The sequence below is a fragment of the Bos indicus x Bos taurus genome, chromosome 29 (genome assembly GCF_003369695.1).
Source record: "Bos indicus x Bos taurus breed Angus x Brahman F1 hybrid chromosome 29, Bos_hybrid_MaternalHap_v2.0, whole genome shotgun sequence".
In the NCBI taxonomy this organism is placed as follows: Eukaryota; Metazoa; Chordata; class Mammalia; order Artiodactyla; family Bovidae; genus Bos; species Bos indicus x Bos taurus.
In genome coordinates this window covers 609,502-634,040 of record NC_040104.1, presented here as the reverse complement: position 1 = coordinate 634,040, position 24,539 = coordinate 609,502, and the positions used below count along the sequence as shown (strand labels likewise).

The 24,539-nt window shown below is 64.4% G+C and overlaps 4 protein-coding genes across 21 annotated transcripts; 1 reads left to right on the top strand and 3 right to left on the bottom strand.

Moving 5' to 3' along the window:
- Positions 1–126: 126 nt before the first annotated feature.
- Positions 127–5,140, top strand: POLR2L (RNA polymerase II subunit L). Its single transcript, XM_027531213.1, has 2 exons — positions 127–261; positions 4,876–5,140. Exons 1-2 carry the CDS (start codon positions 167–169, stop codon positions 4,982–4,984), a joined length of 204 nt encoding a protein of 67 aa, XP_027387014.1. The 5' UTR covers positions 127–166; the 3' UTR covers positions 4,985–5,140.
- Positions 5,141–6,219: 1,079 nt separating this feature from the next.
- On the bottom strand, positions 6,220–11,229 carry CD151 (CD151 molecule (Raph blood group)). Of its 12 annotated transcripts, none has more exons than XM_027531574.1 (9): positions 11,103–11,229; positions 10,110–10,210; positions 9,208–9,317; positions 8,920–9,111; positions 8,463–8,537; positions 7,843–7,947; positions 7,582–7,740; positions 7,393–7,479; positions 6,220–6,909 (listed from the first exon to the last, which is right to left on the bottom strand). In XM_027531574.1, the coding sequence occupies exons 3-9, from the start codon at positions 9,289–9,291 to the stop codon at positions 6,850–6,852; spliced, it is 762 nt and encodes a 253-aa protein (XP_027387375.1). In that variant the 5' UTR covers positions 9,292–9,317; positions 10,110–10,210; positions 11,103–11,229; the 3' UTR covers positions 6,220–6,849. The 12 variants fall into 12 exon arrangements, with proteins under 12 accessions (XP_027387375.1, XP_027387370.1, XP_027387373.1 ...); XM_027531569.1 differs by having other exon boundaries at positions 9,208–9,426; positions 10,110–10,173; positions 11,103–11,223; XM_027531572.1 differs by having other exon boundaries at positions 10,110–10,173; positions 11,103–11,219.
- A 798-nt stretch (positions 11,230–12,027) lies between these two features.
- Positions 12,028–17,078, bottom strand: CRACR2B (calcium release activated channel regulator 2B). Of its 7 annotated transcripts, none has more exons than XM_027531563.1 (9): positions 16,974–17,078; positions 14,812–15,005; positions 14,624–14,735; positions 14,084–14,255; positions 13,564–13,710; positions 13,369–13,459; positions 13,165–13,257; positions 12,621–13,042; positions 12,028–12,469 (listed from the first exon to the last, which is right to left on the bottom strand). In XM_027531563.1, the coding sequence occupies exons 2-9, from the start codon at positions 14,968–14,970 to the stop codon at positions 12,292–12,294; spliced, it is 1,374 nt and encodes a 457-aa protein (XP_027387364.1). In that variant the 5' UTR covers positions 14,971–15,005; positions 16,974–17,078; the 3' UTR covers positions 12,028–12,291. The 7 variants fall into 7 exon arrangements, with proteins under 7 accessions (XP_027387364.1, XP_027387365.1, XP_027387369.1 ...); XM_027531564.1 differs by lacking the exon at positions 16,974–17,078 and adding an exon at positions 16,265–16,376; XM_027531568.1 differs by lacking the exon at positions 16,974–17,078 and having other exon boundaries at positions 12,621–12,692; positions 12,876–13,042; positions 13,165–13,276; positions 14,812–15,996.
- An 844-nt stretch (positions 17,079–17,922) lies between these two features.
- On the bottom strand, positions 17,923–23,420 carry PNPLA2 (patatin like phospholipase domain containing 2). Its single transcript, XM_027532159.1, has 10 exons — positions 23,352–23,420; positions 22,379–22,708; positions 20,581–20,813; positions 20,436–20,501; positions 19,869–20,078; positions 19,587–19,647; positions 19,309–19,485; positions 19,080–19,212; positions 18,766–18,888; positions 17,923–18,673 (listed from the first exon to the last, which is right to left on the bottom strand). Exons 2-10 carry the CDS (start codon positions 22,563–22,565, stop codon positions 18,403–18,405), a joined length of 1,461 nt encoding a protein of 486 aa, XP_027387960.1. The 5' UTR covers positions 22,566–22,708; positions 23,352–23,420; the 3' UTR covers positions 17,923–18,402.
- Between the last annotated feature and the right edge of the window lie 1,119 nt (positions 23,421–24,539).

Here is a 24,539-nt window from a genome sequence, read left to right as displayed (position 1 = left end):
GAGCCGCCGTCGCGGCGGGAGGCGGAGGCCGGCGGCGCCGGGCGGCCGCGGGAGGTGCACGGGCCGGGCCGGCACCCCCGCGCCATGGGCGCGCCGGGGCGGAAGCGCCGGGGGATCCGGGCGTCGGGCCGCCGGACCGGAAGCTTCTGGCTCCCGCGCCGCCGCCATGATCATCCCTGTTCGCTGCTTCACGTGTGGCAAGATCGTCGGCAACAAGTGGGAGGCCTACCTGGGCCTGCTGCAGGCCGAGTACACCGAGGGGTGAGCGGCGCGCTCCCGGCCGCCGGTCTGCGGGGCCCGGGGTGGCGGTTGGGGGGCCCGGCCTGCGGGGAGGGTTTCCCAGCCTGCGGGGCCCGGGGCGGGGGCGGGGGCGGGGGGGCCCGGCCTGCGGGGCCCGGGGTGGCGGGTGGGGGGCCCGGGGTGGCGGTTGGGAGGCCCGGCCTGCGGGGCCCGGGGCGGGGGCGGGGGCGGGGGGGCCCGGCCTGCGGGGCCCGGGGTGGCGGGTGGGAGGCCCGGCCTGCGGCGTCGGCGTCTCGGGCGGGTGTCGAGGATCCAGGCTTGAGGGGTTGGGGTCTTGAGGCGGCACTCAGGGGTCTCGGCCTCCAGGTCAGGGGCAAGGGACGTTCATCAGATCCCAGGTGACCCTGGCAAGGCTTTTATTCCCCGAGCCTTTGCCAGCCCTGTTCTGCAGACCGGCTCTCAGGAAAGCGTCTCCCACCCCGCAGTTCAGGCAGAGGAGGGGAGCTGGTTGTCAAGCGCTGGTGTCTGGGGACTCGAGTATCCTGGCTCCACGCCTCCACCGCAAATAGGCCCCTGGCCACCTCTGTTCATCAGCTCCCTAAGGTCTCCCTGCTATGAGGCCCATCCCTGTGTCCTCAAAGACATTGATGCTGGGAAAGGTTGCAGGGAAAAGGAGAAGGGAGCGGCAGAGGAGGACATAGTTAGGTAGCATTATCAACTCAATGGACAGGAATTTAAGCCAACTCTGAGAGATAATGGAGAACAGAGGAGCTTATCGTGCTGCGGTCCATGGGGTCACGGACACGACTGAGCGACTGAACAACAAACCGTGTCCTTCAGACTCACGGGCTTTTTTAGGACATCAGACAAGCTTCTGATCACATAGCCCTCATCATCAGGCTTTTGTGGGGTCTCTTTTCCGTGTTTGCCCCTTGGCACTGCAGTTACCGCCTTACTTGTCTGAGTTTACCCTAGATGAGAGTCTTACTTTGGTCCTTGTGTGGACAGCCCCATCTTTATCAAAATGTGAACCTCGGGGACCTGGAGCATGCCAGCCAGGCGGGGTTCTCAGTGCAGCTGGTTGGGTGGACTGGGAAGCACCGGACGGCCTTAGCATTTGCACCAGGCTCCAGGGAGGCTGCTGGAATGATGACAGATCAGATCAGATCAGTCACTCAGTCGTGTCTGACTCTTTGCGACCCCATGAATCGCAGCACGCCAGGCCTCCCTGTCCATCACCAACTCCCGGAGTTCACCCAGACTCACGTCCATCGAGTCAGTGATGCCATCCAGCCATCTCATCCTCTGTCGTCCCCTTCTCCTCCTGCCCCCAATCCCTCCCAGCATCAGAGTCTTTTCCAATGAGTCAACTCTTCGCATGAGGTGGCCAAAGTACTGGAGTTTCAGCTTTAGCATCATTCCTTCCAAAGAAATCGCAGGGCTGATCTCCTTCAGAAGGGACTGGTTGGATCTCCTTGCAGTCCAAGGGACTCTCAAGAGTCTTCTCCAACACCACAGTTCAAAAGCATCAATTCTTCGGTGCTCAGCTTTCTTCACAGTCCAACTCTCACATCCATACATGACCACAGGAAAAACCATAGCCTTGACTAGACAGATCTTTGTTGGCAAAGTAATGTCTCTGCTTTTGAACATGCTATCTAGGTTGGTCATAACTTTCCTTCCAAGGAGTAAGCGTCTTTTAATTTCATGGCTGCAGTCACCATCTGCACTGATTTTGGAGCCCATAAAAATAAAGTCTGACACTGTTTCCACTGTTTCCCCATCTATTTCCCATGAAGTGATGGGACGGGATGCCATGATCTTCTTTTTCTGAATGTTGAGCTTTAAGCCAATTTTTTCACTCTCCACTTTCACCTTCGTCAAGAGGCTTTTTAGTTCGTCTTCACTTTCTGCCATAAGGCTGGTGTCATCTGCATATTTGAGGTTATTGATATTTCTCCCGGCAATCTTGATTCCAGCTTGTGTTTTCTTCCAGTCCAGCGTCTCTCATGATGTACTCTGCATATAAGTTAAATAAACAGGGTGACAATATACAGCCTTGACGTACTCCTTCTTCTATTTGGATCCAGTCTGTTGTTCCATGTCCAGTTCTAACTGTTGCTTCCTGACCTACATACAGATTTCTCAAGAGGCAGATCAGGTGGTCTGGTATTCCCATCTCTTTCAGAATTTTCCACAGTTTATTGTGATCCACAATAAACTTTGGCTTTGGCATAGTCAATAAAGCAGAAATAGATGTTTTTCTGGAACTCTCTTGCTTTTTCCATGATCCAGCGGATGTTGGCAATTTGATCTCTGGTTCCTCTGCCTTTTCTAAAACCAGCTTGAACATCAGGAAGTTCACGGTTCACATATTGCTGAAGCCTGGCTTGGAGAATTTTGAGCATTACTTTACTAGCGTGTGAGATGAGTGCAATCGTGCGGTAGTTTGAGCATTCTTTGGCATTGCCTTTCTTTGGGATTGGAATGAAAACTGACCTTTTCCAGTCCTGTGGCCACTGCTGAGTTTTCCAAATTTGCTGGCATATTGAGTGCAGCACTTTGACAGCATCATCTTTCAGAATTTGGAATAGCTCAACTGGAATTCTATCACCTCCACTAGCTTTGTTCGTAGTGATGCTTTCTAAGGCCCACTTGACTTCACATTCCAGGATATCTGGCTCTAGGTCAGTGATCACACCATCGTGATTATCTGGGTCCTGAAGATCTTTTTTGTATAGTTCTTCTGTGTATTCTTGCCATCTCTTCTTAATATCTTCTGCTTCTGTTAGGTCCATACCATTTCTGTCCTTTATCGAGCCCATCTTTGCATGAAATGTTCCTTTGGTATCTCTGATTTTCTCGAAGAGATCCCTAGTCTTTCCCATTCTGTTGTTTTCCTCTATTTCTTTGCATTGATCGCTGAAGAAGGCTTTCTTATTTCTTCTTGCTGTTCTTTGGAACTCTGCATTCAGATGCTTATATCTTTCCTTTTCTCCTTTGCTTTTCACTTCTCTTCTTTTCACAGCTATTTGTAAGGCCTCCCCGCCATTTTGCTTTTTTGCATTTTTTTTCCATGGGGATGGTCTTGATCCCTGTCTCCTGTACAATGTCACAAACCTCATTCCATAGCTTATCAGGCACTCTATCTATCAGATCTAGGCCCTTAAATCTATTTCTCACTTCCACTGTATAATCATAAGGGATTTGATTCAGGTCATACCTGAATGGTCTACTGGTTTTCCCTACTTTCCTCAATTTGAGTCTGAATTTGGCAGTAAGGAGTTCATGATCTGAGCCACAGTCAGCTCCTGGTCTTGTTTTTGCTGATTGTATAGAGTTTCTCCATCTTTGGCTGCAAAGAATATAATCAATCTGATTTTGGTGTCGACCATCTGGTGATGTCCATGTATAGTCTTCTCTTGTGTTGTTGGGAGAGGGTGTTTGTTATGACCAGTACATTTTCTTGGTAAAACTCTATTAGTCTTTGCCCTGCTTCATTCTGTATTCCAAGGCCAAATTTGCCTGTTACTTCAGGTGTTTCTTGACTTCCTACTTTTGCGTTCCAGTCCCCTGTAATGAAAAGGACATCTTTTTTGGGTGTTAATTCTAAAAGGTCTTGTAGGTCTTCATAGAACCGTTCAACTTGAGCTTCTTCAGTGTTACTGGTTGGGGCGTAGACTTGGATTACTGTGATATTGCATGGTTTGCCTTGGAAACGAATAGAGATCATTCTGTCATTTTTGAGATTGCATCCAAGTACTGCATTTCGGACTCTTGTTGACCATGATGGCTATTCCATTTCTTCTGAGGGATTCCTGCCCGCAGTAGTAGATATAATGGTCATCTGAGTTAAATTCGCCCATTCCAGTCCATTTGAGTTCGCTGATTCCTAGAATGTCGACATACACTCTTACCATCTCTTGTTTGACCGCTTCCAATTTGCCTTGATTCATGGACCTGACATTCCAGGTTCCTATGCAATATTGCTCTTTACAGCATCGGACCTTGATTCTATCACCAGTCACATCTACAGCTGGGTATTGTTTTTGCTTTGGCTCCATCCCTTCATTCTTTCTGGAGTTATTTCTCCACTGATCTCCAGTAGCATATTGGGCACCTACTGACCTGGGGAGTATCTCTTTCGGTATCCTATCATTTTGTCTTTTTACACTGTTCATGGGGTTCTCAAGGCAAGAATACTGGTTTGCCATTCCCTTCTCCAGTGGACCACATTCTGTCAAATCTCTCCACCATGACCTGACCATCTTGGGTTGCCCCACCGGCATGGCTTAGCTTCATTGAGTTAGACAGGGCTGTGGTCCTAGTGTGATTAGATTGACTAGTTTTCTGTGTGTATGGTTTCAGTGTGTCTGTCCTCTGATGTCCTCTTGCAACACCTACCCTCTTACTTGGGTTCCTCTTACCTTGGGCGTGGGGCTGGCAGCCTGCCCCAGACTCCGCCCCGAGATGCCCCAGGCCAGGTCTGGGTGCTACGCTGGTGCCCGCACACAGGAGGCTTTGAGGGTGACTGGGGCCGCGTCTCTGGGAGGGGCGAGGGGGCTGCTTCCGCTGGGCGAGGCCCTCTGTCTGCCAGGAGGAGCAGGCTGCAACCCGGTTTCTCCCCACCTGCAGGGATGCCCTGGATGCGCTGGGCCTGAAGCGCTACTGCTGCCGCCGCATGCTGCTTGCCCACGTGGACCTGATCGAGAAGCTGCTCAACTACGCACCCTTGGAGAAGTGACCCCGCGATGCGGCAGGCGGTGTCTCGCCCACGGCTTGTTCCCCTGGGGTGTGGGGTGCTGGAAGCCACGCCCGCCCATGGCTCTGTTGGCGTGGGTCTTTCTCTCTGGAAAGAACTGTCTAATAAATGTTTCTGAGGACTGCCAGGAGGTCCTAACAGTTGGTCTGGCTTTGTGGGCTGCCCCGCCGGTTCCTGGGTTCTACTTGGTGCATGAGGCCACTCGCAGGTACCCGAGGCCCTCACGGCCCAGGAGGAGGGCGGGCCTTCCACACAGCAGAGCTCGGCACGGGGCTTCCTTCCTCTGTGGGCGCACTTGGCCCCACAGAAGGCACAGATGTCACGAGTGCTTGAGGTGGGAGCGCCGGCGTCCCACGGCGCCGTGCTGGGTGCCCTTCGGCCGAGAACAGAGGTTCCCACCCCCTCCCCAGTATCTAAAGCACCAGACTTGCTGAGCTCCGCGTGCCGTGCCCCTGTGGTCACAGCTGCGCGTCCTGAGCGTGCTGCCGCCAGAAGCTTGCAGGCTCCACCCGAGGCAGGCAGGCAGCTCCGCTCCAGAGGGCACGTGCCTCTGTGGCCAGCCCCGAGACCCCACAGTAGGTGGGGGGTCCCCCGAGGCAACTCTCCTGGGCATCTGTTCTGAATGGGCTCTCGGTGCCCAGGCGTTAAGTGCGTTGCCCTGAAGACCAACTAGAGAGCTGTCTGGCGGGGGCAGGGGTGGGGGCAGCTCATCCCGGTCCAGCTCAGGCTGAGGCTTCAAACCAGAAGCTGTCACTTTGGCGGGGCTCAGGCAGGCCCTGGTGCCTCCAGCAGCTCAGGGCAGGAGGGAGGCAGCCTTCCTGAGGCCACCTGCCCAGGCGTCTGATGGGTGGTCTCTGCAGAGACCAGGCCCAGCACCCTTCTCTGGCCCCGCCCTGCCGGCAGACGTCCTGCCAGACCCCACCTGACTCGCTCCCAAGACCCCCGCTCTGGTCCCTGGTCCCTGTGCGGTGGCCAGACAGGCCTTTGGAAACCGCAAGCGGTCCAGTCACCCGCTCCCTCGGGGCTCTGCCGCATCACCAGACCTGCATCCAGGGAGTAGCTGAGCTCCTGCGGGGCCTGTCTGCAGCTGGCCCAGCCTCTGTCCCATGGAGCCCCGTGTCCGCCTCTTGCGGCCCTGGGGGTGGGTCTGTTCACTCTGCCGACGTGACAGCCCTTGGAGACCAGAACTACCTCTGTCAGTGAAGTCATCTCAGCCATCCATTCCACAGATGTTTATTGAGCACCTATCAAGTAGCAAGAGCAGTCCTAGGCATGGACTACAGCAGTGACTATAACCCTCAGGGTCCTGCCTCTGGGGGAGTGTGACAGCGTGACCTAGTCAGTACGAGGCTGCAGACGGCGGTCAGCGGGGGAGCGGCCGAGGCCCAGCCCGGAGGGCTCTTCCCTGGTTGAGGAGGAGGCCCAGTACCCGGGGGGCCTGGGGGAGGCACCTGGGGCCTCCTCACCTGCTGCTGCCCAGCTCCCCGCACCAGCCCATTTCTGTCCAACTGGCACAGGCCTCAGGGAGCACCCCAAGGCCACGATCTCAGCCCAAAGGAGATGGTGGTAGGAGGGGGTAACCCCCAGCCCAGCAGATAGGTGGGGCTGACCTTAGGTCTTGGGACTTTGGTGTGTAGCTAAAGGCACTTGAAGCTGCCTCTGGGCTTGGGGGTTCCCAGAGGGCACGGTGATGGCACAGTGGGGGTCCAGGCAGCAGAACAGTCTCCCCGGTAGGGGACGGGGCAGAGTCGCCGCCTGGACCGCAGCACTCTGGCTCTCAGGAGTATCAGTAGTCAACGCATGGTGAGAAGCTGCAGCGCACGGAGGGCGGGTGCCCATGGACACACTCAGTAGTGCTCCAGCTTCAGGCTCTTGTACAGGCAGCAGGTGAAGAGCATCCCGAACACCTGAGCACAGGGCCAGCAAGAGCACGTCAGCCCCGGCCCGCAACACACATGGCACACGGGCGAGGCCCAGCCCCCCACAAACCTGCACACGGGTGATGCCCAGCCCCCCATGCACACCACATCTGTACACTGGCGATACCCAGCTCCTCCCACACACCTGCACACGGGTGATGCACAGCCCCCGCAACACACCGCACACGGGCGAGGTACAGCCCCCACCACACACCTGCACATGGGCGATGCCCAGCCCCCCACACACACCGCACACGGGTGATGCCCAGCCCCCCATGCACACCACACCTGCACACGGGCGATGCCCAGCCCCCGCACACACACCTGTACACGAGTGATACCCAGCCCCCCCGACACCACACCTGCACACGGGCGATGCCCAGCCCCCCACACACACCTGCACACGGGCCATGCCCAGCCCACACACACCTGCACACGGGCCATGCCCAGCACCCCCCCACACACACACACCTGTACACAGGCAATGCCCAGGCCCACGGCCCCGATGATCCTCAGGTGCTCCTGGATGAAGGTCTCCAGCTTGGTGATGCAGCCGCCCTGCACGGGTGGAGGGGCTGCTGAAGGTGGCGAGTCCTCCAGTCGCCTCGGGGACGGGGCCACCCAGCATCCCAGGCCGCTCAGCAGGCCCCACCGGCCTACCTCCACTTTGTAGATGTTGGAGGCGTGGTCCCGCCGCCCACAGCCGGGCACCACAGTCTTGCAGCAGCTGTCAGGGACCACTCGCCCGCCCGCCTCGCCCGAGCGGATCCACTCGCTGTCCTGCCAGTCTCGCGAGTTGTTGCTGCCACAGCAGTGAAACTGCAGCAGGAACAGAGCTCAGGCAGAGCCCCGGGCCCAGCCCTGTGGCGGGGCTCCCGCAGAGGTCCAGGAGGCCCCGCCCTGCGCCTCCCAGCCACCCACCTCCTGCTGCAGCTTGTCCACAGCGCTGGTCACGCCCTCGTGGCCCGGCTGGTGGTACCGCCTGGTCATGGTGTCCTTGAGGTTCTCCTTGAGTTCTGCGTTCAGCTGGGGTGAGGGAGGGACAGCTGCAGCCTTGGTCGAAGACTCCGAGGTGGGGCAGGGTGGGAGTGGGCGTAGACCGGGAGGGGGGGCATGCAGAAGGACTCTGGGAAGGGCTGGGGTCAGGGAATGGGCGTTGGATGCTGGCTCAGACGGGTGGTTGTAGGCCAGGGGGCTGGGAGTCACCCAGATGGCCGTGGGCAGGGTCGGCGGCAGGGAAGGCACTCCAGATTCCCTGGACACCTGCCTCAGCCAAGCAGGCAGCTCGGGTGCGGAGGGCCGGCTGGTGGTCCCTGTGGCCCACCCTCCACCTGTGGCCCCGCCCCCTCTCCAGGGCCTGAGGGCGCAAGGCTCCGCACTGCAGCCTAGTGCGTCCTTGTCCTTCCTAGCCCACGCGTGTGTGCCCCTACACGGCAGGCCTGCACGTGCATGCCCTGCCTGTGCGTGTGTGGCCCAGCGCGTGGGTGTCCGTGTCCCTAAGTGCACGTCCACGCCCTCACACGGCCTGTCCCAGCCCTCACCTGCTGGTAGTAGATGTAGGCCAGGGCCCCGGCAATGATCTCCAGCAGAAAGATGATGAGGAGCAGGCCGAAGTACTGGGGGAGGCGCAGGGACTCAGGTGGGCTGGGGCGCGGACACCCCCATTCCGTGAGGACACCCAGCGCCAGGCGTGACAGAGCGTGGCCACTGCCCTCAGCTGCCAAGTGGCCACACAGTGGGGGCCCCCGGCAGCAGGTGAGGGCTGGGGACCCCCAGGCCTCCCAGTGCTCCTCCTCAGGTGTCTTCCCTCTGCTGGCCCAGCTGGGATACGAGGACCCACAGGTGGGCAAGGAGCCCCTCCCAGGTGAGCACAGCAGAGTCTGTCTGTCCTGCAGTCTCACCCATCATTCCCTTCTAAGCCCTCCTAACCCAGAACCAACCCCGGGCAGCCTGGCGGGGAACCCCACCCCCACCCTCGGTGCGGCAAGCCCTGCTGACCAGACGCAGCAGGTTCCTCCGCTCCTTGAAGGTGGCACAGCAGCCCAGTGCCCCGGTCACCATAACAACAATGCCCGCCACCACCAGGATGTAGGCTGTGGCCAGATAGGTGCCCGAGGCCAGCAGGCTGATGTAGTCGCTCTTGAGGGCCAGCGTCCAGATGCCCACGGCCATGACGGCCAGACCAGCCAGCTGCGGGCAGTGCACACCGGTCAGCACATCCGGCCCCGGGCGTGGACCCCCGGCAAGGCTCCTCCGAGGTCGGGGAAGGGGGTGCCCACTGCTCACCCAGAAACAGCAGTTGAAGGTGAAGAGCAGGTACTTGAGGCAGACGGTGCCACATGTTGTCGACTTCTCCCCAAACTCGCCCATCCTGGGGCCGGTGGGTGGGGGACGGGCTGCCCAGGAGGACAGCCAAACGCCAGTGGGGAGAGGAGCGGGGGACACGTGTCCAGACCAGGTTGGGGCCAAGCCAACCGCCTGCCTGGGTGACGATTCTGGGAGCGTCTGTGGGAACCAGGACCCCTCCCGGGAGGGCTGCACAGCAGCCCCCGCCATCACTGCAGCAAGGGCGGACGTGGTGCCCGCAGCCCAGCTGAAGCCTGGGGGGCCCGGCTTCCCTGACCAGCGCCCAGGGCACGGTGGGAGGGGCATGGAGGACCCCCAACCACCACCACGGGCTGACTCAGCCCTGCAGGCAGCCAGGTAGGACGGCCCAGCAGGCACCTCGGGTGAGCTCAGACAGGCCCCCCACACCACCCCACCCCAAACATTCCCAGGGCCCCACGTCACAGGGTGGCAGGATCCTACCGGCTGCTGGGGCGGGGGGGTGGGGGGGGGGCAGAAGCTGCTCCAAAGTAGACTGATCTGTGCTTTTCTAACTTAGTCCTATGGCCTTGGAGAAGGCCCTTAGGCCTCATAAAGGGCCGGCCTGCCTTCCTTCCAGCCAGAGCTGGCAGGCGCCACCCCCAGACCTGGGGGTCCTTCCTGAAGGGGGACAGCCACACCGACCCAGGGGGAAGTGTCCCTCCAGCCTGTGCCCCTCCCCAGAGCCACCCCACCCTCTCCTTTCTGGGTGTCTGCATGAGCGGGGTGGAGACACAGAGGGCAGAGGAGCCCTGGGGCCCTGTTTCCAGACAGACACAGCACCTCCCCGAGCTGGACTTCTGGCTGCTGCGCCTAGCACTCACCTGGCTGGTGGGATGGCTCCTCTGTAGGGCAGGTAGACAGAAGTTCCCGCCTGAAGAGGCTCCACTAGAGGGCCAGGGACAGGCCACAGGTCAGGCTCAACCTGGATGGGCAGGATCCCACCATCCCTCCTTGTAGCTGACCCAGGTACTGGCCGCGAGCTGGCGCGTCCGCCCCGCCCCCCGCCCGCGGAGAAGGGAGCGGCCAGGCCCGGTATTTTGGCCTGGGCTAGGGCGGGGCAGGGCAGAAGACATTTCTGGACAGTCCGATCCTGGGAGGGGCCGCACGCCTCCTCCAAGCCCCTTAGTCTGAGCCTTGGCACCTGGCCTGTAACTGGCCCTTCCCCCACCAAGCGGCAGTAACTGCCGCCCGGGAAGAAGAAAAAGTGCAGACCCCCCGCGCCGGCGGACCTGGGACTGTCCCGGGGTCCGGGGTCCTGGGAAGGCTGTTTCCAGGCACAGGCTCCACCCGCACGGCCCGCCCTTGGGCGAAGGGCTGAGGAGCGGGCCGCCTTTCCGGGAGTGCCCGGAGGAGGTGAGCCCCCAGGGAAGGGCCAGCCAGAAATAGCTCCCGAGGCCCTGGACACGGCCGCCCCACCCCCGGCTCCCGAAGCCCAGCCGGGCCTGTCAGCGGCCCACGCCCCAAGGTGGGGGACTCCCAGCTCGGCTCCCGCCCGGCCGGTGAGGAATTCGCGCGTCACCGCGATGAAGTCACCGCCGCCGCCACCCCCACGCCCAGGCGGGGCGCACGGCCCGCCCCCTCGCACCGGCGGAGAGGAGGGCACCGGTGTTCGCGCAGTGCGTGGGGTGTTCGGGAGGAGCCCCCGGCCCGAGGGGGCCGCAAGGACCGTCCGGAGACCAAGGAGGCGCCTTGCCCTCGCCCGGCGGACCCTCGGCCCGCCGGGCCTCCGGGCACTCGTCTACCCCCGGTAGGAGCCTGCGGGGCCGCCAGGCGCGCAGCTTCTCCCGGTCGTCGGTGCCCGGCGGTGCACTCACCGGCCACGCGTCCGAGTCCGGCGGGCGGCGGGCGGCGGGGTCGGCAGCGGCGGCTGGGAGAGCAGAGAAGACACAGCCGGCCCGGGCCTGCGACCTAGACGCGAGGTGCCGCCCCGGGCCCCGCCCCGAGCCCGCAGGCCCCGCCCCCGGCCGGCGACGCAGGCGGGTCCGGACAGCGCTCGGCGCGCGCGGGCGGGGCACCAGCCCCTGCGGCGGCCTGAGGGCCACCCGAGGAGGCCGAGGCCAGGCGGGCTGCGGCCCGAGGCACCCGCTCGGGAGGAGCGGCGGGGGCGGGGCGGGGCTGCGGGGGTCCCCGGGACAGACGCGGGCCTGCCCGGGGGAGGGCCTAGAGGTGCAGTCAAGGGCAGAGAGGGGCCTCTCTGGGCGCCGTGCGGAGGACGGCTTGCAGGGGAGGCCCGGGTCACGGCGTGAGAGGGTCCGGACAGGAGGGTGTCGCCTGGGAGTGGTGGGAAAAGGTTCGGGAACGAGGGCAGATGCTGCGACCGGCTGCGCTGGGGATCTAGAGCGGAGTGCCCGACGGCTCGAGGCGGCGCCGTCGGTGGGGACAGCTCTCCCGGGACAGTGGGCGGCCCTCGTCCCCTGCTCCCTGCCCGAGGCTCGGGCTGGCAGGGCGGAGGGGCACTGGAGACAGCTTAGGCCCACCCCCGGCTCCTCCACTCAGGACTCCAGTGGGCTGAACTAGCCAACCCAGGGCTGTGTGAGGACTGGCATGGGGAGGGGGTGGCCCTGGAGGCTGGGGGCGGTCAGAGAACCCGGCCCACTGCTTCCTGGCCGACTGGCCTCAGTCCCTTGGTCCCTACAACTCTGGCGGACGGTGAGGGCTTGCGGACACGTCCAGTGGACACACAAGGACGATGGACACCTGGTCCAAATGCTACGGCTCCCACACACACAGGAGGCCGAGGAGGGTGAAGTCAGGGGACTTTATTCGGAGGAGGGGGTTTTCCGCTAGTTTTGATGCGCTGGGGATAGAATGAGGACCACGGGAAGGGACATGAGTCCCTGACCCCCCCAGGTTAGTTCCTTCATGTCTGCAAGTCAGGCAGGCCGGGGAGCTCAATGGGGAGAGCTCACATCCTGGATAGGCAGCCCCCAGTCACGCCGAGTCGCCTTCAAGGGGCGGCTTCTCTGAGTAGCCAGGTGAAGCCCAGTGAGTCACTCGGGCTGGTCAGCGGGCACTGGGCAGGTGGCCGGAGCCGCGTCTTGGGGGGCGAGCCCAGCTACTGCAACAGCAGCAGCAGGGGGCGCCCAGCAGGGGGGCGGAGCTCAGAGCCTTCCTGCGGCTGCTACCCAGCCTCTGGGCTTCACAGACGTCCCTCTCGTCTCGGAGCCGCGTGTTCAGCTCCCTGGGGAATAGCAGTCCACAGACTCTGAGGGGGTCTCAAGAGGAAGCACGCCTGGGTGGGGGACGCGGGCACGGAAGGGCTTCCTCGCGGTGGGGGGCGGTGGGGGGCGCTGGGTGGAAGCCGGCGGGGCGCGGACCCCTTCCGGACGCACCTGAGAAGCTCCAGTTGCCGCAGGAGGCTGAGCTTCTCTTTCTGCATGTTCCTCGAGACCGCGACCACATCTCTGCAGGACGGAGGTGGTGATGCGGATGCAGGAAGGCGCCTCGGGGTGCCGCACGGCCCCCTGGAGGACCCGCCCCACGGAGACCCCAGAGGCGGGGCTGGAGCCGGGGGCGACGGCAGCCCGGAGCTCCAGGCGCGCCCCTCCCCGGGGCCCGCCCCCGAGGGCCCGGCCCGCCCCCGGCACCGTTGGGCTTGCTCGCGGCGGCCCTGCGCGTCGCCCTCCAGTCTGCGGAGCTGCTCCTGCGCGCCCTCCAGTTGCGTCCGCAGCGCCTCGTTGGCCAGCCACAGCTGTGCGTTCTGCGCCTGCGCCTCCAGCTGCTCGGAGGTCCGGGCCTGCAGCTGTTGTTCCAGCTGGGGGAGCGGGGGGGTCGAGGCTGGAGAGAGCCCTTCAAGTCGCCAGGGAGTGCGTGGGGACGGCGGGGCTTGGGCCCGGGCTGGGCCGCCATGCATCCCTCCGCGCGGCGGCTGCTCACCTCCCGCTGCCGCAGCCCCGCGCGCTCCAGCTCCTGCTCGCGACTCTGCAGCTCCAGTTCCAGGCGGCCTCTCCGCTCCTCCTGGGGGAGGCCCTAGGACGCGCGGGGACACCTGAGCCCCCGCGGGCGGCAGGGGCGCGGGTAGGACCAGTTCCGTCCAAGAAGGCAGCCCCCCGGAGACCCGCGCGCCCGGGCTGGGCCCACCTGACCCCGCAGGCGCTGGCGCTGCTCGCGCAGCTGCTGCTCCATCTCCTCGTACAGACACCGCACTTCCCTCTGGTGCTCGCTCTCCCGCCTGCGGGGAACCGAGGGTGAGACGGCGGCTGAAAGCCTGCCAGCACCGCAGCCAGGAGCCCCTCCGCCTGGCCCTCCGGCCGCACCCGGCCTCCCAGCCCTCACCTCCGCAGAGCGTGCTCCAGGCCGTCCCGCTCTCTGGCCGCCTCCTCCAGGCAGGCTGACGCGCGCATCAGAACGTCCTCGAAGGAGCCCAGCAGTTCGGGCCGCTCACGCTGCAGCCGGGTCCAGAGCGCCCGAATTGCCTGCTGCCTGGGGTGGGTGGGTAGGGGCTGAAGCCGAAGGGAGGACTCCCCCACCCGGAAGGGTGAGCCCCAGAGGCCCCCTGGCCTTGGACAAGCAGGGCACCCTCTTCCGCGTGGCCTGGCAGGAGGTGTGTACAAGCGGGGTTGTGTCCTTGTGTACCCAGGGCTGTGCCTGTGCTGGGTGCAGCCGTGACTGCTGACTCCAGAAATGCAAATTCTGTGGGAAATCACGCCCGGCTCACAGTAGTGGCAGCTGAGAGGGCCGGACCCAGCCTGGCCGAGGGTCCCTGTCTGGGAACAGGCACGCAGGCGACCTGGACAGGCCTGCGCAGGTGGACCGAGCAGTGGAGGGTGCTGGGGTCGGGCCAACATCGACTTACTCGCCCAGGACCCGGGCCACCCCCAGCTGCTCCAGCGCCGAGCTGAGCAGCTCCTCGTCCTCCTCCACTGAGCCCCCAGCGCCTTGCACATCCAACCAGCCCGACTCGAAGGTCTCCTCTGGAGCCCGGGAGGGCAGAGCACCCGCGGTGGCCTCCGCGCCCACGAACTTGCCTGCAGGGCGTGGGAGGAAGAGACTGTTACCCCCCACAGCTCAGCCCACCGCCCCCCTCACATATCCTGCCCTTCTCTGAGCCCGGTTTCCTGTTTTTCTTCCTGACTCTGGTCCGACTCCCGTCCTGGGAATGGGAGGTGACAGCTGGGCTCAGGCCAGAATGAGGCACGCCTAGCTCCCAGCCTCACTAGGGTTAGGCTCGGGCAGAGGGGTGGTAGCCGGTGAGCACACCGCCGCATTTGGGGGCTCTCCGTGTGTTTGTGTGTGCTCTGGAGGGAGGCCACGGAGGGGTGTGGGCTGCCGACCTTGTGGGCCCCAAGTCACGCGTGCCAGTGGGCTGGGGGTGGGGCTCAGGGCCCAGGCTCACCCAGGCCGAGGCAGAACTCCCGAGCGGTGAGGAAGCCGGTGTGCGCCTGGTCCAGGCTTTCAAACACAGCCTCCAGCTGCTCGGGCGTGAGGGGCAGGTCGCTCTGCAGGCCCTGGCAGGGCGGATGGCAGGGCTGAGTGGCCAAGGTCAGCCCCGGGGGCAGGCAGCTTCTGGGGGCGGGGGCTCACCTGCAGGTCGTGCCGGGTGATGAAGCCCTTGGCCTCCTTGTCGCACAGCAGGAACAGCTCCTGGGCCTGCTCCAGCATCGTGGCCAGGGGCCCCGACGTGCGGCCGTGCTCCCACCCCTCCTCCTCCTGGGCCTCCCCAGCCCCGGGGGCGCTGGCCATGGCGGTGGGCTCAGCCTTGGGTGGCCTGAGCAGAGCTGAGAAGAGAAGAGGAGAGAGGAGAAGGGCAGGCAAAGCGGGTGTGAGGCAAAGGCAGCCGAGGGCTAAGCGGGAGCGGTGGGCACCCAGAGGTGGGGCGCAGAGGAGCCTCCCTGCCCCCATGGGAAGCGGGAGAGGGCTTGGCAGAGGGGCCGCCAGGGGGCGTGTGGCCCAATTTCAGGCAGTGGGGCCGGCGGGCGGGGGCCTGGGTGGAGCTAGGCAGGCTCAAGGCCACCCTCGAAGCCAGCAGGTGCAGGAGAGGCTGCATTAAGGGAGGCGGGCTGGGGGCTGCTCTAGATCTTGTGACTGAAATGAGGTGGGGGCTCGCGAGAGGGGGCAAGGGCTTGGGTGAGGGAATGGTAAGCCGCAGAGGACTTGAACAGGTCCTGGAATTGCCGACCTGGGCACGGGGCTGACCAGGCCGGGCCAATGAGAGTACCAGGCGGTCCTGGCTGCTCAGCGCCGACCCTGGGCCCCGCCTCCGGCCAGCTGGCAGGCAGGCTGGCTCCGCCCTCCCTGCCCGCAGCCCCTCCCACCGACCTGGGGCCCCACGGAGGGCAGGTGCAGGGTCCAGCCCGGGCCTCGAGGCCTTCCAAGGCCCTTGTCGGGAACCTCAGGGTCTAGCCTAGCAGCCTTTCCTGCTGGCACCGTGCTCACAGCCACACTGGCCTCCTTCCCAGGGGGTGCCCTGCCCGTTCATCAGACCACCTCTTGTTCCCGCAAAGCCCTGACCCCCGAATTTCCCGAAGCCAGCCCCAGTGTGGCATCACCCCCCGACCTGGGACCCTGGGGTCGTCGCCCCTCAGTCCAAGACTGTGATTCTCCCCCCCACCCATATTCCCGGGGGTGGGGGGCGACCGATAAAGAGGGCGGGTCTGAGGAAGGGCGGGAGGAGGGGACGTGGGCGGAGACCACTCCCCCAGCGCGGGCTCGCCCGCCCCCGGCCCAGCGCAGGCATTCCACCCCACCAGCGGCTCCCTGGCTCCCTGGGACCCGAGGGCCATCCCAGCCGGAAGCTGCACTGTGTCCCGGCCGCGGAGCGGAGAGTGGGGAGGACTCCTGAGCCCCCACGCCCTGGGGCCCCAGTCTGCCCTGCCCGTGCCACTGCGCGCCCCCAGGGGCACCGGAGTCCCTGGCCGTGATATGCAGGGATCCATGAACCCTGTGGCGACCTGGCGGGGCGGGTGTGGAGGTACGCGGCCAGCGCAGGCAGGGGTTGGGGGGTGGGGTGGGGGGTACCTGCCAGGCGCCTGCCTACCTGCGAGCTTCACCGCCACACCTGCGCGCACTGGGCTGTCCACCCGCCAGTACCGAGACCCCGGCAGGGCCGGCCGGGCGGAGCCGCCGCCGCTGTCCCCGCGTCCCCGCCGTGTCCCCGCCTCTCAGCACTGCCCTGTAGCCCAGCACTCAGCCCGCCCGCCCTTGCATGCAGCCCCCGACCCCCAGGGTCTGTCCTGTCCGAGCCTGAGCTCCTGGTGGGGTGGAGACGACCCCGGGGACACTTCCTGCACAGGGCCAAGGAGGGGGGGCAGTCCTCAGGATCTCGATTTCAGGCCCCGAAGAGCGTGCAGGAAAAACCAGGCAGGAAATAGACCAAAATATTTTCAACGGTTATCTCTAGGAGTGGCGTGACTTTCCTCTCTTCCCTATGCTTCTCCAACATTCTTTCCCATATTTTTTTTAAACAATAAACAAGTAGTATACTACAACACGGTATTTAAATCAGTGCTTTAGAGGCCTGTGTGTGTGAGGGGGAGTGACTGGGTGGGGGGGCTGGCAGGAGGTTCCTGTCTCAGCAGGCGCCCCAAACCCTCCTTGGGGGCATAGCCCTGACTGTAGCTCCCGTTGGGGGAGGGTTGCCAGAAGGTGCTGGGTGGGGACTGTGTGTGACGTCCTTGCAGGGGGAGAAAATGCCAGCTTCTTCCCAGGGGTCCCCCTCCCAGGTCCCGGCCCGGCCCTGCACCCACCTGGAGGGGCTGGCCTCCCGGGGCCCTCCTGGCAGCGCTGGGGGCTGGAGGCCTCCGCTCCCCCAGGGATCCTGCTGAACTAGAACTGGCTGGGCCTACAGGACAGGACCTTGAGACCAAGGGGTGGCCCCTGGCACAGGCGCGCAGGGACCTGCTGAGCCGGCTCTCCCGGTCGCAGCCCCGGCCCGACCGTTATTGTTGGCTGGGGGCTGCGGCCATGGGGAAGCACGGAGGGCAGGTGCGGGCAAACCCCCAGCAGCAATCAGCTCTGGACTGCCAGCCAAGCACCCCGCTCCGCTCAGAAACCCCCCTTGCCCCATGGGCCCTTGTGGTCACCAAGGGGGGCTGGCCGCATCCCCTCAGACTGCCCAGGCAGGGCAGAGGAGGCCTCCAGAGCATGTCTCACCCACAAGACCCAGCCCCCCTCACCACACCTGCTCCATCCTATATTCGGGCAGGGGGCTGGGTACACTGTTGGGGGCGGGGAGGCTCCTGATGACAGGGGCAAGACCCACACCTCCCACCAGCCTGGGGCCAAACGCCCACTGTGGAGCATCCCCCCTCCATACCCCTCCACCCACCACCGCCCACCTCTCCCCTGCGCTCACCTGGGGAACCTCAGCCTCCACAGCCATCCAACCGGGAAATCATCCCACACCCCCAGGACACCATGAAGTTGTAAACTAAACAGTTCTGTTTTTATTTTGCAAGGATCTTGGTCCCAAATATTTCCATTGGCCCTTGGAAAGCTGTGCCCAAGGGTCCCAGCCAGTGGAGTGGGCGGCAGCCTAGGAAGCCCTCGGTGCTTTGAGGGGGAGCCCCAGGGCTGGCTGGCAGGCCCTGAATGCCAGGCTAGAGGGATGCAGGACCCCGGGAATCCCTGGCCTGAAGCTGCAGAGACACGACATTGGCGGGGCAGGCAGCCGCACACAAGTGAAGGAGGCAGGGCTGGTCTGTGGCATTTATTACATCTGCTTTGACAAAAATAAATAATTCACACACATTCTTCAGAAACATGAAAAATGAAGCCGGCGGAGCAGGTGCGAAGTTCTCAGGAGTAATACCGCGCTCACAGGCGGGGGTGCCGGGCAGGGGCCGCAGGGGCGGGGCCCCAGCGTGCTGGCCCAGCACCAGGGCGGGGCCCCAAAGGGGGGGTTAAGGCACAGGCAGGGGGTCCCTGTGGCCACGCTGGGAGGGCTACCCGGCCCTCCTCTGTGCAACGAATGAGCGGCTGGTGGACCGCAAAGCCCCCTTGGGCAGCGTGAGGGCCTCCAGCTCCTCAGTCTGCAGGGTGGTGGAGAGGGGCTGCGGAGGGGAGCTCAGCTGGCCCTGGGGCCCCGCCTCACGGGGCAGGGACGCTGCGGGGCCTGGGGGGGCGGGCGTGGGCCAGCCCTCAGCACCAGGGCCGGAAGGCCAGGGCCCTGGGCCCTTAGCAAGGGGGCGAGCTGGGCGGGTGCTGCGGGGGCTCGGGGGCCGGGCCGGCAGGGACGCGCATGCGCAGGGCGTCCGGCGGGAAGGCCACGTTGGTGCAGAAGAGCCCGAGCAGCAGTTGCCGCTGGCACTCCTCCCATTTGGCCAGTACATCCCCCAGCGACAGGCTGTTGCGCATCCAGCTGGGCAGCACCTCGCTGTAGGCGGCGCAGGACAGCGGCACGGAGGGCAACGAGCGGGCGCGGCGCAGCACCACCTGCCCCGACAGCCTGCAGGAGAGCGGGATGGAGGGAGGGTGGGCTTGCGTGGGGGTCGCCTGGGAGGCTGCGGGCCGGGGTGGGCACGGCGGCGAGGGGCTCACCTGGAGGGCAGGTGGTTGCCCAGCTTCCTCTTGGCGCGTATCATCAGGTACTGGCAGATGCTGCCTGTCTGCTCCTTCATCCACCGGATGTCCTCAGGGACGTCAGGCAGCCACTCGAGCAAGCTGGGGCAGGGTGCAAGGCATGGCCTCAGGGACCGCGGCGGGCCGGCCCGGTCTGTGCCCTGGCTCTGGGGCCCGACATGGCATCTCTGCAGCATCTTAAACCAGCTGTCTCTCTCTCTCCTTGTGTCTTTGTGCCCACCACCCAGGAATGACTCCCAAGTCCGTCCCGGGGGCCTGCCCCTGCTGCTCACCGGATGGTGAAGGACACCGCGCTCTCCAGGGGCAGAGTGTAGGGCACCATCATGGCCATGGCCAGACGCACGGGCAGCATGTTGGAGAGTGTGGTCAGCAGGTCCGAGGGCTCCATGCAGGCCTCCAGCAGGGCTGTGGGTACAGGAGGGCGGTTGGTGGCAGGTCCGCAGGGGAGGCGGAGACCAGGACCCCTCCGCCCCTCCCCCCAGACCCCCTTCCCCCACGAACCCTCATTGAGCCTTGAGGGCAGGTGCTCCAGGATGTGATCCTCCCTGGGCGGAGGCAGGTGGTCCTTCCCTCCAGTCCTCTCCATGGCCACTGCCCCCTCCTCTGCATCTGCATCCTCGGGGGCAGGGGGCTGGCTAGGGGGCAGTGCCAGCAAGGGGTTGGGCCGGTTCAGGAGACCTGGGTGGGGAGGACGCGACAGGCCATCAGCGGGGCTGCGGCTGGCTGGCCCACAGGGGACGGCCAAGCAGAGCCCACCCAGCCCTGGGCAGCCTGCGCACCGTTCCGCCGCAGGAAGCGGAGGCCATCCCTGTAGCCCTGTTTGCACATCTCTCGAAGCACCTGAGGCAGGGGAGGCGTAAACTGGGGCAGGGGGCCATACACACCCTGTTTCTGCCCCCCTGGGGTCCACGGGGTCTCTGCACCATCCCCCCACCACACCCTAAGCAAACTTGAATCCAGGGCCAGATCCAGGTTGGACAGAGGCTGGGCAAGTTGCGGGCTATCGCCAGGAGAGGCCCCCAGGCAGGTGTCCCCCGAGCCGGCGGTGACGGCGGCCTCACCAGGGGCTCGGGCGGGAACAGGGCCTTGGAGAGGCGGTAGAGGTTGCGCAGGTTGAACTGGATGCTGGTGTTGGTGACTCGGAGCTCGTGGATGTTGGTGGAGCTGTCCTGCGGGCAGATGTCACTCTCGCCCGAGAAGGGGGACACCGTGATGGTGTTCTTGAGCTCATAGAGCGGCAGGTTGTCTGAGATGCCACCGTCCACGTAGCGCTGTGGCAGGGACACTGGGTCACACGGGGAGGGCCCAGCAGGGGGTGCTGATGCCCCCCCCCCCCCGGGGCCATTTCATCTGGGCCTTTCACCCACTGGGCACTGGCCACTGAACAGATGGCCAGACGGCGGGGTTGGGGAGAACACCACCGGAAACGTTCATCCGCGCCAGCTCACCAGCTCTTGAGTAACTGGGGAAGTGAGGCCACAGTCCGGGGGGCACAGATGGCGCTCCTCCCCGCACTCTGGGGAAGTGAGGTGACAGGCCGGCTGGAGGGCGGGGCTGGGGGGCACTCATCCCACCCCCCACACAGGAGCCGACTTGTCACCCGGGCAGGGCGCCCAGGGGATACTCACCACCCCCTGGAGGGAAGGGGGGATGAGGCCGCAGTACACGGGGATGAAGGTGCTGCAGACATTGGCCTGGGGGTAGGGACAGAGGGGGCAGTGAGCAGGGGTCTTCGGGTTCCTACCGCACCCTGGTATGGCCCGTGGGGCCCACCTGGATAAGCTCCTCTTTGGAGTTGAAGTGGGTTATAATGACGTTCTCGCCATCAGAGACACGGGTCAGAGAGATGCCTAGGCGGCCGCTGGCACACTCATAGCAATCAGCAGGCAGAATCTTCAGCAGGCAGCCCCGGATGGTCTTCACCATGTTGAAGGAAGGGTGCAGTGGGCCCAAGAACCGCTTCCGGGCCTCCTTGGACACCTCGATGATGTTGGCACCAGCTTCACCTGGAGCAGCAGGGCCAAGAGTCAGGCCAGGGCTCCATGCCCAGGGACCATGGCACAGACTCAAGCCAGCCCCATCCACCCTGGAGGAGTCTCCGTGTCCACCACGGGGCCTGGCCCACAACTGGGACTTTTGCCACCTGTTCCTGGGAAGAGAGAGGCTCCTGGGAGGGCAGATAGCTGAGGCCATGGCCTGCCCTCTGCCCAGTATTTCCCAATGCTCTCCCTGATCCATGAATCACAGAGCCTGGCGTGGCCTGGCACCCAGGCCCCCCCCCCCCCCCCAGGAAGGGTAGAAGCCACAGGCTCAACTCTGAGCAGCCTCAGCCTTCACCCACTTGGCCAGATCCAGATCCACAGACCCTAATGCCACCCGGGGGCATGACACCAGCTTGCATCCCATTGCAGCCCCTCAACATAGCTCTGGGGGCCATGGGCACTGGCTGGGGACAAAGCCGGAGTGCGAGGGGCCCAGGAGTAGCCGGGGCAGGAAGGCCCCAGAGGCACTGGGATCACCACTGGGGTCAGGGATGAGGCAGGGTGCAGGCTCCAGCTGCCCAAGACCACTGGCGCTTGTGAGAAAGCTTTCTTGGGAGCATGTGTTGGGGGGAGGCACCATGCGGGCCATGTCCTCAACAAGGTACCACGGACCTAGGGGTGTCCTGAGACCAACACGGGGTCTGAGGAGCACTGGGTGGAGGCCGCCTGGAGGGGAAAGGGCCTGGCCACAGGGTGAATTCCCGTCTGCTCCTCCCACCCCAACCTCTCAGGGCAAAAGTCACCGGCAGGGGGCAGGGGAGAACCCTGGACAGGCTCCTGCTGGGCGGGGCATTCCAGAAGCTAATGACCCCTCTGTCACTTTGGCTGCCTCCAGGAGAACTCCGTGTGCCGTAAACATCACTGGCAAGGGCCGCCGGAGGGAGGAGTGCGGGTGGAGGAAGCCGACGCCGGGACTTGAGAGTCTCCACGCGCCTCTGGCCCCATGGAGGGGGCAAAGCCGCGGACCCAGACCCACAAGTGGGCGGTGTGCCAGGAGCGAGAGAGCCGGGGAGAGCTTGTGTTGGCCAGGCCCAGGCCTGACCTGCTGGGTCCTCCTCCAAGAGTCCTCGGGAGGCACCAGGCCACAGTGACCAGACGCTCTCTCAGAGGCCAACTCCATACCTTGCCCCGGGGCCATGGCAGTCTGGAATGCCGAAGCCCCAGGACACAGTGACCGCTGGCACCCGGTCTTACACGCCCGGGGCAGGCGGACAGCCTAGACCCCACCCCGTCTCTCGAGGTCCCGCCCACGAACTACTTTCTCTTTCCAATGAAATAACTCCTCTGCTCCTGCCCGCCCCCCAACCTTTGCGCCCGACAGGCGGGCCCTAGGCGGCAGCACCGGGCCCTACCCCAATCCCCGGGCACCCTCGGAGCAAAACAAGGCAGGCCCCGCCCCTGGCTGGCGCCGGGAATTGGACCCTCGGCCCGGGTCCCGAGTAGAGACCCCCTCCCACCTCCCCATGGTGACGGAAGGGGCCGCTCCACCCTCGCGAGGGGCATCTGCCCAGCCCCCCCGGCCCTCTTACCCAGGCAGGCCCCGGTGACCAACGCCGTGGCCGTGAGCGCCCCGGCCGAGGCGCCGTAGATGTGCGTGGCGTTGGCCACCAGGAAGGGCGCGTGCTCGCGGAGGCAGGAGGCCACGCCGATATGGTAGACGCCGAGGAAGCCGCAGCCCGCGAACGAGATGTTCCACGTCGTCTCCTTGGGGAACATCGCGGCGGCCCGCCGGGCTCCCGGGCTCCGCAGGCCGCCCTGTGCGCCGCGCGCTCGCCGCTCGCTCTGGAGCCGGGGCTACACCGGCCGGCTGGCCCCTCGGTGGCGGTGGCTCGGGGTCTCAGCCGGCGGAGCTGGGGACTCTGCGCGGAGGCGGCGATTTTAGCAGGGGGCGGGGCGGAGCCGGCTCGCGCGGGCCTATCGGGGCGCGCGGGGAACGGCCGCGCCCCCGGCTCCGAGGCCCCGCCCCCCAGGGGCCCTGCCCTCCCCGGAAGCCCACCTGGACCCGGAGACCCCGCCCCGAGCCCCGGCCCCGAAACTGAGGCCCCGCCCGCCGTCCAGCCCCCTGGGCTCCGAAGCGCCGCACCTGCGGCCCCGCCAAAGACAGTAGCCAGGCCCGGACGGGAGTCCACGTCCCCCACCTCCTGCTGCCTTCCCCGCCCCCACCACCGTGGACGGCGGAAAGGGGCGGACGGGGGCCCAGAGGAGTGGGGATGGCCGCTCTCAGGCCCGGGACGTCGGCATCTGAGCTGGACACCCGGGAGCGGAGGGCCCTGCTGTCCGGGCAGCATCTCGCCTCCCTCAGGCGTAGGCCTCCGCCCGCCCAGGACTCCGAGGAGCTCGCCGCGGGCCAGGGACCTGAAGGACCCACCGAGACTCATCCACAGAATCACCCGTAAACACACAGGGCTGCATGCAAACCACAATTCCCAGAGAGAACATTGGCGTCTCAGACCCACACCAGACCTCCCGGCCGAGCTCCGACCGCCCCGCAGCCAACTCTACCTGGGCACTAAGTTGGTTTCCATCGGCCTCCTGTGCCAGCTCCTCAGGCTGTGGTGTCTACTCCGGGGTGACTCCAGCCCTGACCCGCCCTAACTAATTGCCCAGGCAGGTGCTGGTAACGTCACCCTCCCACCCCCTTCCGCATTTTTCTCCTGGATTGCAGTGCAGGGCTATCCTGACTTGTATCCAGAACTAGCTCTGCACCTCACTTGTTTACTGGCTCAGTCCTGTCTGACTCTTTTCTGACTCCATGGACTGTAGCCCACCAGGCTCCTCTGTCCATGGGAGTTCCCAGGCAAGAATACTGGAGTGGGTTGCCATTTCCTTTTTGGGAACTTCTGGACTCAGGGTTCAAACCCATGTCTCCTGCATTGGCAGGATTCTTTACTGCTGAGCCACCAGGTCATCCGGCACCTCACTTCACCTCCCAAACAAGGGGCTTATCTATGCTGAAGACAGGTGGCCAGCGTGCATGTCACCCTTGACATTCGCTCCCCAGGCAGGAGTTTAGTTCAGGACCCAGCCCAGGGCTGCTCCCCAATCAGGCCCAGGCAGAGCCAGAGCAGGGCCTGCCCAGGACAGGGCCATCGGGCATCATGCCAACCAGTCCTCAGCTCCAAGCCACCTGTACTTGGCATGTGTGCCTGGCATGGGAATCCGCACCAGTAGAGCAGTGAGGAAAGTCAGCCCAGGCTGGCCCCACTTGGGGAGGGGGTTGGGCTGAAGTGGGAGAGAGTGTTTCCACAAGTTCAAATAAGGACTGAGAAGGTGAAACATGGACGGCACAGGGCCACCCACCCTACAGACACTCAAGGGCCCTGGGTAGGAGGCCGGGGGGAGCTGGGTCCTGGGAAAAGGGAAGGCAGGGGGTGAGGGTGTTTGACTTAGAACCCCGAATGCTTTGGATGGAGGTGCAGCACAGGATTGGGGTGCCTGAGCCCTTGGGGAGGCTGCTGGACACAGCAGGAGATGAGGGGGAACACAGTGGGAATGGAACAGACCCCCAAGGCCAGCCTGCAGAGCTCAGGGGGTCACCAGGGTGGACCACCAAGGAGGAGCTGGACACTGTGAGCTCAGCCAGGGGCCTAAGGCTGTCCCTGCAGCCTGCTCTGGGGGAGGCCAGAGTCCGGGTCGTTTCTGAGGGAATGAGGCTGTGCCACCCCAGTGCAGGGAGACCTCTGCTCCCAT